The following is a 12,907-nucleotide window of genomic DNA, read 5'->3' on the forward strand; positions in this document are numbered from 1 at the left end:
TGATGATGGCGCCCCCAAGCTGACTGACTGACGGCAGATCTTCCATGCTGGAGTGTTTGTGATAGAGTTGAAAGTTTTAGGTCATCTGTGGGTGGCTTTGAAGACTTGACTGTTACATTGCTGCCCAAGTCTTGGTTCAGTGTTAAGTGAGTGCGTTCTTACAGCTATATTTACCATAGGAATCTTGTGTTTGCCTCTATGATCTGCGAACACAATTAAATCAAAATTTGGTTTTACAAGCTCCACTTACTCATTTGTTTTATGTTTAATCCAGGGACTGATTATAGGCGACAATGTGTCTCAGTTCTGCTGTTTTGCTAATATTGGGAGAATTGCAATAAACAGCTGGCGGAACGAATTTTCCATCTGGGCGACATTAAACCATTGCAGAAGAAGAGCTGGCCTCAGTAAGATGATCAAAAAATAAATAAATTACTGAATGTTTTCTTTATGTTTCACACAGACCTCAATCTACCAAAAAAGATTGAGCGGATGAGTCATTTGCATGCTTTGTCTTTCAGATTGCTTATTGTTGTTGTTGTCAGCACACTAGGCTTTATGATATTATGAATAGGTCTGTCACCAATACTTGATGCTCAGATCTAGTTTTTGATACCACAAGGATAGAAATAATTTAAAAAAATAGTCAATGATCAATCAAAGTAATTTTAAAACTCACTTAGCTTCACAACATAAAAAAAAGAAATATAATAATAATAATACTATAAAATAATAGTTTGTCTGATGCTTGTTTTGGGAGTTGGTGAGAACAGAGTATTACGTGAGTGTTTCAGTATTCCAACAGCCGTTACAGAGAAACTGTTAACTGGTTAATTCCAAAAAAAGGGACTAGCTCAGATGGACCATAGGCTGTGGTTAGAGGGGTGTATGAATTTAAATAAAATATAAATCTAGTTTTAAAAAATGTATTTTAGCTAACTGTTTACGATATTTATAAAGTTCAGCCATTATTTTTACTTTTACACCAACAAATATTACCACTGAATAATACAGGAAATATTCCAAACGTTGTTTTGATTACTACTTTTTATATTCAAGACATTTACAGTGTAAAACTTCTGAAATACAACTAAAACAGGAAAAAATAAATTAAGCCTTAAAAAAGCATAAAATACCAAGTAAGTTATTGTTCCATATTGACATTTAACGCACTATTCTGTGCTTTACTGAAACTGAATGCATCAAGTTAGATTTTGTCACCTGTTGAACTAAAATCTTCTGATGGTGTTGCTGTTTTCAGTTTAAAAATCCGACTCTTTCTGCTAATAATTTTTTGTGTGTGTATTACTGACTATATTTAAATACTGCAATAGTAGTGTGGAAATAACTCACTGAATTGAATGCCACTGCTAAGTTGAGGTGTATTCACTAGCCCTAATTCCAAGCATTCAGAACCAATCCAGTACTAACTAGAAGCACTCAGAGAGCACAAATGTCCGTCAAGGCCTCAATTGGAATAAAAATAATGCAATCCAGATCATAATCTGAATAACCACCAAAATGTAATCCATTGTTTTTTTGTGACAACCCCAACATTTCCTGAGAATTTCCTCCAAATGTGTTCATTAGTTTTTACCTGATCCTTTGCTAACAGACAGACAAACCAACGCACACAACTGAAAACAGAACCTCCTTGGTGGAGGGAACAGAAGGGTCACATGTAGGAGCAGAGACAAGGTTTTAACAAAGGGGTTACCTGTGACCTTGACCTTTGATCCCACAAACTTTGAAATCAACAGGCACCATCTTTGACCCATGAGGTGTCAAGCTGTGCAGTTTGACATTCCTACATTACACTGCTGCAGAGTTAGCGCACGAGGTCAACTGTGATGCTGATCTTTGACCCCATCACCTTAAAATCAACAGTGATCACCCTCGACCCATGAGGCGCCCAGCTGTGGATTTTAACATTCCTGTTATATGGCTGCAAAATTAGAATAAGGGTTGAAACCTTGAACTTTGACTGATTCACCACTAAAATTTAATCACCTGTCCTTTATACCATGTCTGACATTTCCGTAAAAGTTCATGAAAATCCATTCATAACTTTTTGAGTAATCTTGTACACAGACAGACAGACGCTATCGAAAACATAACCTCCTTCGTTGAGGTAAAGATCTTATTTGGATATCCCTGGTAGCTGTTGGAATAATTATTTTTTTAGACAGATCTTAATATGAATATTTAACATGCTGCTTCAATTCTCCCACTTCAAACCTAGCTTGGAACTTGGTCCATTTGTGGCTTGAGTCCTCAGGTAAAGAGATCAATGCGTTTACAGTATGATCTAGTTATATAACAATTATGGATGAAGAATAATGGAGCAAGTTTGTCTACATGTTAGATGAAAATTGTTTATTTTAAAAAATGTTGCTTGTTTTCAGATTCCAGTCTGCTTTACATGATCCTAATTTGCATACAAAAGCTTGTGCCGCAGCTTTTTGTAAATGAAAATTGGTTAAATTGACACCCACTGTCGAGCAGTGATGTCCAGAAGTTGTTTGGGAGCTGGACGGGTTTGTGATTGTTTATGAGGAATTTAGTTGTACTTTACAACCTCTATTCCTGAGTGAACAAGCTGCTCTTTTATTTTTGGACTCTCCTCAGGCTGTTCTTTCTCTCTTTGCCTCCCCAGAGACTTACGCGACACCTGCTGAGCTTAAATGGGGAATTTTCTTCTTCTGCCAGAAAAACAACAATTTTCATTCACCCATCTGTTAAGGAAGCAGTTAGAGTGACTGCTTTTTGGGTTCTAAACTTGCAAATAATGATTTCTGAACAGCAGGGATGAGTCCTTTTATCTCGTATTGTGTTAAGATGCTTTAAAATGTCTTGCTGGCAGTGTTTTCTTACTTTCTTTTTCTTAAGGTTAACGTGAAAGCAATAAAAACAATACTGGTAGTGCATGGATAACATCTATACCTTCAGGACTGTTCGGCTGATTGTCTTATCAACCAGACAGTAGATTTTGTCCGCTGATAGTGTCACATTTTCTCTTCGATAAAGGTCTCGGTGTCGCTCCTCTGCCCGTTGTTCACCCGGTGTCACGTAACAGTCACATCATGATAACATCTCTGTCAGAGGTGGAGGAAATGGTGAGAAACCACCCTGAAAGAAAAATATTGAGCCATATTGGAAAAAGCTCCTCTTGCCTCAGCTGATCCGACAGTCTCTCGCAGAATGAGCATTTAATAACTATCATAACGGCAGTAAAATGACAACGAACCAGTGCTTATGACCCGTAGGATAATCGTGCTTCCTCTGGGTGCACTAACTTAAGTGCTGTAGGGGTTCAAAAGTTCAGTTTCTTCTGTTACCACATGGGTTCACCGGTGGAATTAATCTCAGAGCAGATGGAGGGGCTGAAATGGTGCATTATGTACAAGACCAAACCGAGGGACTCAACATACGTGCAGAAACTACAAATGTAAAATTAAAGGCCGAGCATTCCTTAAAAGGAAAGCATATCGCCTTTTCATGCTTGAGTTTGAAACTAAGATCATCTAAAAAACGTTATGGTTTTGGTCAAACCTTTTAATATAACATTATGTGCAATTTCATGCAATATCTTGTGTGATCTGTTAGTGCTACTGCCACACCAAATCTTAGCCTAATATCTGCAAAATTGACCAAGTTATAACCATTTTTGTGTTTGCTAAAGTTAATTAGCTGTGGCAACCACCTTGAATTGGATTGGCTGCAAAAGTTAATCAGTTGAAAATGTACATTCAGTAATTAGATTCGGAAAAATTGATTAAAATCCATCAAGTGATTGATGATATAATTTGGTAACAGACAAACATATAGACTCAGGCAAAAATCCTATCTGCTTTTCACCTTTTGGCCATGGACAATAAATATATACAGGACAGAACAGACAGTTTATCCCACTCTGTTGTGTATTGTGAGACCGTAGGGAGAAAGCTGCATCAGAATGTGGTTGGTTAACCAGGTGGAGAAAGTCATCTGTAATCTTGATTGCTGGTAGAATGGTACATTCTGTGTACACGGAGTTCAGTGTGGTGAGTTTCCATCTTACAATCTTTGATCCTCTTTGATGCTCTGATGACAAGTCTGTCCGCTGTTTCCAAACTAAACTGTAATCGAAAAAACACCAGTGTGCTCTGGATTACGGTTGTGCGATACGGAACCACTAGACCCCGTCTGACTTTGTATATTTGAGTCTTGTCAGGAAATGGAGTCTCTTGTTTTTTTTTTTGTTTTTTTTTGCAAATGTATGTTCAGGTTAGGTTCTCATTTACTCGAAGAAAATAAAATGACAGGTGAAGTGTGAAATTGTTGGATTTTTGACAGGAGAGAAAGGAAAATACCGGTGATGCGCATCAACATGTCACTTAAATCCAAACTACGAAGCTTTTTTTTTTTTTCCCTTGCTCCCACAGTCTTCGGAGCAGAGCGGCTTCAAAAGGAAAATCAGTTTCCGGGTGTTTGTAATTGTGATTTTTCTGACGCCGGAGAGCAGTTTATTAAACTTAAAAAAAAAAAAGTTTATTGTGTTTTAAAGTCACACATATTCTCATATTTTCTTTATTTTTATTGCTCTAAAGATGATTTGATGTAGCTGACAAGTCAAATTTAGATTCAGCCTTCAAATGTCTACATACAAACATAGAAGGGAAAAAAAATGTCATTGCCAAGGGGGGAAAAAAAGGCGAGATGAATGGAAATCAGCCTGAGCAGAGCAGGGAAAGTGTTGACAGCTTCGAAACCAGGGGTAAACAGAAAATACCCTAATTAGTAGGAACACTGTTCAGTAGAAGTAAGACAACACAGAGCAGCACTGATTTCAGATGAAACCGGCTGTTTAGTTTCATCATGTTGTTGCTAATTGTAGAAGAAGGTCATACGGAAGCTGTAAGCCTGGCTATGAAGCAGGTGTAGTACCCCGCTCTGCATGTCGGAGGCGATATAGGACCTGAAAATCTGGATGGATTCATGAGAAACAGGGATATCAGTGTGATAGGTCCCCATTGGCAGAGCTGTGCTCCAGCACACTCACTTGCACACTTCTTCCCCCTCCTCTTTCCCGCTCTCCCTCCTTCTCTCTCACACACACACTCTTTTTGTTTTTCTTTTTGCCTCACTCATTTCTGCCGCTCTCCCCCTGTTTCATCCGCTCCACCGTGGAGAGCAGGGAGGTGATTCCACTCAGTGGCTTGATTGGACAAAAACCGGGGATGGAGTTGAGGACCTGAGGGACAGGAAGGACTCTTCTTTAGTGGGGTGTGTGTGTATGTGTGTGGATTCCAGCGGGGAAAGATCCGGCGGAAGATTTCTTCCAGTGGAAATTATTTGCATCACAAAACCAGTGGGAAGAGGACCCTCAGTCTCCGTCCTGGCTGCGCAAGAGGTGCCGTCCACTGTATTTAATTTGTGTGTGATTTTTTTTTTTTGAGCGTGCTCACCTTTTCAGTATGCAGATTCATTGGCTTCTTTTCTCATGCAAATGTGAAATAGGCTGGTTGCACTGCAGCTGGTTGCTCTAATTCAGGTTGGCATGATTTTAATGAAACACTCTGCGAATTAGTCCAGGAAAAGGCATGCTGATGATTTTGTGTGTGCACAGCATTTTCTAGCACACACAAGAACACACAAGAAGGAAAAAAAAAAAAAAACAACCCAATGTGTTAAATAATTCATGCAGCCAGTGTGACGGAAAACTTCCAAACTGGGTTATTCTTGAAATTAATGTGCCTCTCATTACGTTTCTTGCAGTGTCACCCACCTTCTGTTTGAGAGTGATTACAGTGTCGTGTCTGCATCTGTCTTCACGTGTGTGTGTGTTGACATGTATGCACTCCAACATATTGTGTTTTAGGAACACTAACAGGGAAAAAAGAAGAGGAGGAAAAAAAGGGATTAATGCTGGGTGGAACTGTGCCAAAAGACTGTTTTAAACTGGATGTTGAAGGTTAGACAGATGTCTTTTCTGCCTTTGTACCACCTCTTAGCATTAATATATATATATATATATATATATATATATATATATATATATAGACATGGATAAGTAGCAAGCTTGACAAGTGTGGTTATGAAGAACCTCTCCTCCCTTTTTTAATGTGATTATAATACAAGTACCTGAAGAGCAGAGTGTTTGTTTGGTGAACAATATTGTGTTTTTGTCCATTTTATAATCACCTTTTCTCTCCCGTGGGATTTAACCTTCTGATCCCCCCCCCGCCTTAATTTCTCAATTTCTTTCTTATCACGTCATCACTGTTTTTATTGTCTGTCCCGCTGAGCAATCAAAATGTACTCATTTTAAGTAGAAGTCCATTCACAGAACTGATCAAGAGACATAAGAGGGGGAGGAGGGATGGCTTAGGTGAGGTGTGATGAGATAGGAAGTCTTAAAAAAAAAAAAATAAAATAAAAAAGCAGCCCTCTGTGGAGTGGCCGTGGGTGATTTATATGCAGACGTCTCTGCACACGTGTTGAACCAGCGCTACAATTAACACCTCCACCAATCCTTGGCTGCGCTTGACAGATGCTGAATCTGACTGAGAGCTAAGTGTTTTCATTAGTCTTGGCTGTTGGTTCAGAGGAATTTAAGGGGAATTCAAATTGTTTGCTGTGGTTCTCAGTGATTCTAGGACATTTGTTGGTGCAACGTTTTGTACTCGTGCTGAAAGTGTTCACTCCCCTTAAGCTTTTTCACATTTTGTCACATCACAACCACAAGCCTCAAAGTATTTTACTGGAGTTTTAAGTGATAGGCCAAACACAAAGTAACAAGTAATCGTAAAGTGGAAGGAAAATGATGGTTTTCAAAATTCCTTACAAATAAAAAGCAGAAAACTGTGGCGCACATTTGTAGTCAGTCCCTTTTACTCTGATACCCCAAACTAAAATTCAGTGCAGCTAGTTGCCCTCGGAGGTCACCCTATTAAAGCCCACCTGTGTGTAATTTCATCTCGGTATGAAGTCAGCTGTTCTGTTCAGGCCTTAGAGGTTTGTTACAGAACATTAGTGATCAAACAGCATTTTGAAGACCAAGGAACACACCAGACAAGTCAGGGAGAAAGTTGTTGAGGAGTTTAAAGCCGTGTTAGGTTATAAAACAATATCCCAGGGTTTGAGCGTCTCACAGAGCACTGTTCAATCTATCATGTGAAAATTGAAAGAGTATGGCAGTACGCAACTGCAGATCCACTAAGATGATATGATATCTGTGGAGGAGCTGCAGAGATCCACAGCTCAAGTGGGAGAATCTGTCGGCAGGACGACTATTCGTTGTGTGCTTCACAAATCTGGTATTTCTGGAAGAGTAGCAAGAAAGAAAGCTGTTGTTGGAAGAAAACTATAGAAAGCTCTGCTTGCAGTTTGCCAACAGTCATGTAGGGAGCTCGGCCAACATGTGGAAGAAGGTGCTCTATCCAGTTGAACCCAAAACTGAACTTTTTTGCCTAAGTTCAAAACGCTACGTGAGACAGAAACCTAACTGCACCTCACTCTTAACACACCGTCCTCACTCTAAAACATGGTGGTGGCAGCATCATGCTGTGGGGTTGCTTTTCTTTAGCAGGAACAGGGAAGCTGGTCAGTTCATGGGAAGATGGTAAGCTAAATATAAGGCAATCCTGGAAAAATAATAATAATTTAAAAGAAAAAAACACGTTGAAGGCTGCAACAGATTTGAGACTGAGGCAGAGGTCCAACAACCAGCAGGACAACGACCCGAAACACAACCAGAGCTACAGTGGAACGGTTTAGATCAAAGCATTGTGTTAAAATGACCCAGTCAAAGTCAACACCTAAATCCAACTGAGAATCTGTAGCAAGACTTGAAAATTACTGTTCACAAACGCTCTCCATGAACTATATTACACCAAAGAATGGGGAAAGTTTTCAGTCTCTAGATGTGCAAAGATGGTAGAGAGACACCTCAAAAGACTGCAAGCTGGATTTACAGTGAAAGGTGGTTCTACAAACTATTGACTCAGGGGGGTTGAATACAAATGTGCATTGTAAAGAAGACTTTCAATTTTCTTTATTACAAATATACACAACTTTGTGTTGGTCCACTACATAAAATCCCAGCAAAATACTTTGAGGTTTACTTTAAAAAGTTTAAGGGATAGGAGTACTTTCACAGGGTTGCTCCACCTGTTTGTGATCGTCCTCATAGGGACTCCTTTTAATTCCCGCAAGAACAGTTTGACTAATTACTGACATTTGTTTCGCTCCAGGGGGCGTGATAGACAAGGACCTCCGCCGCTACCTCAACCTGCGCTTCCAGAAGGGTTCAGTGGACCACGAGTTGCAGCAGATCATCCGGGACAACCTCTACCTCCGCACCATCCCCTGTGAGTTAACCTGTCTTCCCTTTATTTGGCTTCACTTGCCTTACTGAGTGACACACCGTTTTATTTTTTTAACCCCCCCCCCCTCACATCCACGGCTGGGTAACCAATAAAGCTAAGTGTGGAGCTGGAGCAGAGCTCTGGACTCCAGGGGTGACAAAAGCTGCTGAATTAAGGAAGTTACGCCTCACAAGTTGAAGAAAGCTGTTATATCTGCACAGCAGGAATCCTACATTTCTAATGATTGAGCTCAAAAGCAGTTTTATTTACACTCAATTCCTAAACGTCTTTTTCTTTTCTTGTTCAAACTGCTTCTTCTTGCAACATGGGCTCCCTATCATAAATTACCATCTGACGTACAGTTGACAAATTAATCTCCACTATCTCTGCTGTGTTTGCTAAAGAATCATGGGATTTTTTAAATATCCACATCAGTTGGGCAGTCTATCGAAGAGCCCAATTTCACATCAGAGAAAAGCTCAAGATGAAGCTTCTAAAGACCTCGAATTAGTAATGTTTTGTCAGGTTTAACATGTCGCTGATTTTTTTAGCCAAACGTCTCACACTTGTAATAATCTTGGAGATGAGCTCCAGATTGCTTCTGGAGCTTCAGGGAGGAAAGTAAAAACTTGAGTATCTGTTTTGAAAGAGTAGGAGGAATAAGAGCCTCTTAACTGTTGGATCCAGTCATGCTTCTTGCCTCTGAATTTGTTTGATATTCTGATTTATAAATTTGATCAAAGAATGTGAATTTTTTTTTTTTTTTTTTCCCCCTTCGTTGGTTTCAGTCTCTCAAATATTTGTATGAAGAGTCACTTAGTTTCTGGAGTGCTGTTTTTAGCTGGAATCAGTTTTGTGTGGACTCTTGAAAATCAAGTGTTGACTGCAGCTCTCCTTTTCTAATTAGCTGCATTAAGAGCCTCAGAAGAGCACACAGTCGTAACAGAGTGTTGTGTAGATCATCAAAGATAAGATTTGGAAGGCTTTAAGCTATTGATTCTTGATGTTTTTAGAGCAGGGGAGCATTTTAACTGAATGCTTATCCATGTTTAGTAGGCTGCAGTTGTGTGTGGCCCTTATTAATCTGTAGGTGCTTTAACAAGCTTAGAGAAACTGATGGGAACTCTATAGTTGTGTGATGCCTATTTGTTGGCAGAGTATATACCTACTGCCGTCACTCAGTAGGTTTTGATATTTAAAGGTGTCCTGTTTATGTATAGTGTTAGCTTAGCTGTGCCATTAGGGCCAGCTGTATGATGGCCAACTCTCCCCTGAATTCCTAACGGTGGCACATTCGTCAAGGCCAAGAGAGGTAGGATTTCACTGGAACCACTCTCTGAACGGAATACATCAGGAGAAACAAAAAGACAAGCTATTTATTTGCAACACGGGCATAATTTTCCTTTATTACCTTTTCACGGAGCTACGGCTGGTGAGGCATTGAAGAAGGCAGAAGAGGTGAACTGTAGAGAGCGGGAAAGTAAATATGAGAACAAATGAGAGGTAAAGAAAGACAAAAGTGAACAGAAGGTGAAGGGGAAGAAGTGATTGAGCCACACCATGGAAACCATACAAGTAAATGAAACGTAGATAAACTACAAAGGGAGGAAAAAGAGGTGAGGCAGGAGAGCATGCGAGTTAATGAAGCTTCACCAATAGATCTCAGTGCTGCTGAGGGGAACAGGCGAAAAGGCAAGTCGTGATTTCACTAGCCTCTTTTACTAATCGTTTCAAGCTGAACCCGAGAAACCTTCTTCTCGTCTTGAAGTGTTTTAAGGACTGAGGCTGCATGGTAGGGTTGAGGTCAACCTGATGCTGTTACACCTCTGAGCTGCCGAAGAAAGTAGTCTCAGCGCTGTAACGGTTGATATAATGTATGTTAAGGGGAAGCTGGCCTAATGACTCAAGGGTGTGATGTGGTGATTGACATGTGAACTGAACGACCAGCCGACTCATGGGGGTTAGATTGGGAGATGTCAAATGCTTTTTATAGTTAGTGCTTTGCGTCATAGCAGCTTAGTTATACACAGAGCCTCCAATGGTTTCAAGATGCCAGCTTCATTTGTGTACACTTACGTCCTCACAGGACATAGCTGGCTTAATTGGTGTGTATGTGAAGAGCCACAAGCAGCTTAAAGAGTGGCTCTTGTTTGTGGCCATATTGTGACCAATTATCTGACACAGACAGTACAATGTGTGCTCTGACACCAGTATCTCATCATAAAACAGGTTCAAATGGTGGCACCAGAAACTTAGCGGACATAAAAGGCCACAAGTTCAACAACAAATTTTTGTCCAATATATTAGGCAGGGATAGCAACTCGTGTTGAATAACTCAAACATCTTTTATTTTAAGTAAAAATTGATATTGCATTATTAACAGTGACTGAACTGAAGGCAAAATTTTAAGTCGATGAGTCAGCGCTGTTGCATATCCGACCAAAAGATGACGTAAATAAGCAAGGTCGAGGGCATTTTGCGTAGATGGATACAAAAAAACCTACAGAAGATTTTAGCCATGACTGAGCTTGGCTGAATACATATCAAAAGACAAAAATAAGATAAAGGAAAAACAGATTCTGCTGCAAGATGAACAAATGGGCCAGTACACAATTGAAGACTGGTAACATGCTGACTCATATTGTGTGGGGTTTGGTGAAATTTTGGAGCTCACGTTGCAACCAAATGAAACCCAACCAAAAACAAAATGAAAAGAAAAACACAAATACTGTTCTGTTCACACAATCAGTTGTGAATATTGCATTGCATTTTACTTCCAGCAGATTGCCATACATGGTAAACACATCCAAACAAGACTTGGAAACGTACAAACAAACAAAAAAAAAAAACTATGCAAAATTGATAAGGAAAGCGCTCCGTCGAGGCCTGCCCTGACGAAAAATAAGTGAAGAATATAATGGAGACGAGGGGAAGCGAGAGAAGAATATTACAAGTGATGTATGTGAAGCAGTTCATCACAGCAATTTAAACATAACCTTTGAGTGGTAAAGAAAAGACATTTTTCACGGGGGATGAAGGCCGATGCGCCAACAGTGGGAGAGTTACTGCCGCTCATACCAATCGTGAAGCCTGGGCAGAGTCGGTGAGGGCAACTAAGGCCGTGCCAACTCTCAGACAAATTGCCTGGTTGAAATCCAAGGTCGGCGTGTTAATCGTCCGAGCCCATGTTGAAATCAGGCCTATCGTCTGGTAATCCACACAGATTTGATGGAGAGCTGAGCAAAATAAGTGTGTAGTCGGTAAGTGAGCTGCGCCGACCAAGAACGGTTGAAATATTTTCGGTAAAATCAAACTTGAAGAGACAGATTTTTATAATCCGGCTTGTGTGTGCTTTCATTTAAAAACTCCAGAGACAAGTGAGGATAAATATTTGCTAACCGTTTGAAATATTTAAAATCTGTGAGCGTTTAAGGCATTTTGAGGTAATAACCTGAAGGTCAATTTAAAAATTAGAAGATGCAAGCATCCATCATGTTTACCTCTCAGGTACAAAATAAGAAATAAAAAATGTGAAGTTCTCTTCTTGGAAGGTAAAAAAAACAAACAAGAAAGTTCTTTAAATTCATGTCTCATTTCCCAAAAAGCCTTTGGGTCTTTTGTTTGTCTTTTTTGCTCCTTAACTTCGCTTCAGTTTTTCCTTTACAATAACACACATGCTCTTCTCATTCTTATTCTCCACCTCGTCCTTTTCACTCCGTGGACACAGAAAAAGCACTAAGTGATGATCAAATAAAATGTCTTTAAATACTAATGGAACAGCCTTTTGGTTTTCTCTTACCTGCATTTGACCTGGTGATGATCCGCTTTTCCAGTTTCTCACTTTTTTTTGCCTCTCCTCTTCGTCTAACCCTATTATGGATGTCAGAGGACCGTGATGCTTTCTAGAAATGATACATCGTTGCTTCTGAAATTTCTCCTTGACGTTTTATGAAGTTATTATAGCAAGTTTGCTCACTCGAGTCACTGTTTATTCCCATGGCTTAACATAAAAAATGTGCAATAACTTCTTCTGTGCAGAGTTTGTGCAGCAAAAAGTGCATGATGGACCAATGACTTCTGGGAGTGGATATTTGCAAACAAAAGTAGAAACTTTTAACTTGACTCCATAATGTTTTAGCCATATATTAAACGAGGACAGAAAATAGTTTGAAAACAGAAACGGCTTCCTTTGAAAGAGCAATTAGACGAACATTTCTGAATGCGGACGTAAAGTTGGCGAAGGGCGTAATTTGTAACATCTGCCTTTAAACTGTCCACATGTGCTTTTACCGTTTTATTACACTTCACTGCTTTTAAGTTCGTTCATTTATGTGTAAATACGTTCGCTAATGCGCTTTGGCTTCCACGCGCGTTTGCTCGAAGATATGCTCGAATAGCGGAGAGAAGTGGTTGAGATTAATGGGAAGTTTGTCACCTACTGGAACACAGAGTTTGCTTTTATGGTTGTGGCAACCATGCGCAACGTTGATGGTGCATACAAATGAGAATTTTACTCAAAGTCCTCTTGTTTGTTCACAGTTATTAGTTTGATTATTTTG

At 39.7% G+C, this 12,907-nt stretch overlaps 1 protein-coding gene across 4 annotated transcripts in view; it reads left to right on the forward strand.

The window, feature by feature from the left end:
- The window catches only part of magi2a (membrane associated guanylate kinase, WW and PDZ domain containing 2a), a 229,187-nt gene that overhangs the window by 49,406 nt on the left and 166,874 nt on the right, over positions 1-12,907 (forward strand). For all 4 annotated transcript variants that reach the window (XM_037981176.1, XM_017411601.3, XM_017411604.3 and 1 more), the window contains exon 2: positions 8,235-8,351. In XM_037981176.1, coding sequence (XP_037837104.1) covers positions 8,235-8,351 — 117 coding nt within the window. The remainder of the gene's footprint in view (positions 1-8,234; positions 8,352-12,907) is intronic.

Source organism: Kryptolebias marmoratus, linkage group LG18 (genome assembly GCF_001649575.2).
Source record: "Kryptolebias marmoratus isolate JLee-2015 linkage group LG18, ASM164957v2, whole genome shotgun sequence".
Classification (NCBI taxonomy): Eukaryota; Metazoa; Chordata; class Actinopteri; order Cyprinodontiformes; family Rivulidae; genus Kryptolebias; species Kryptolebias marmoratus.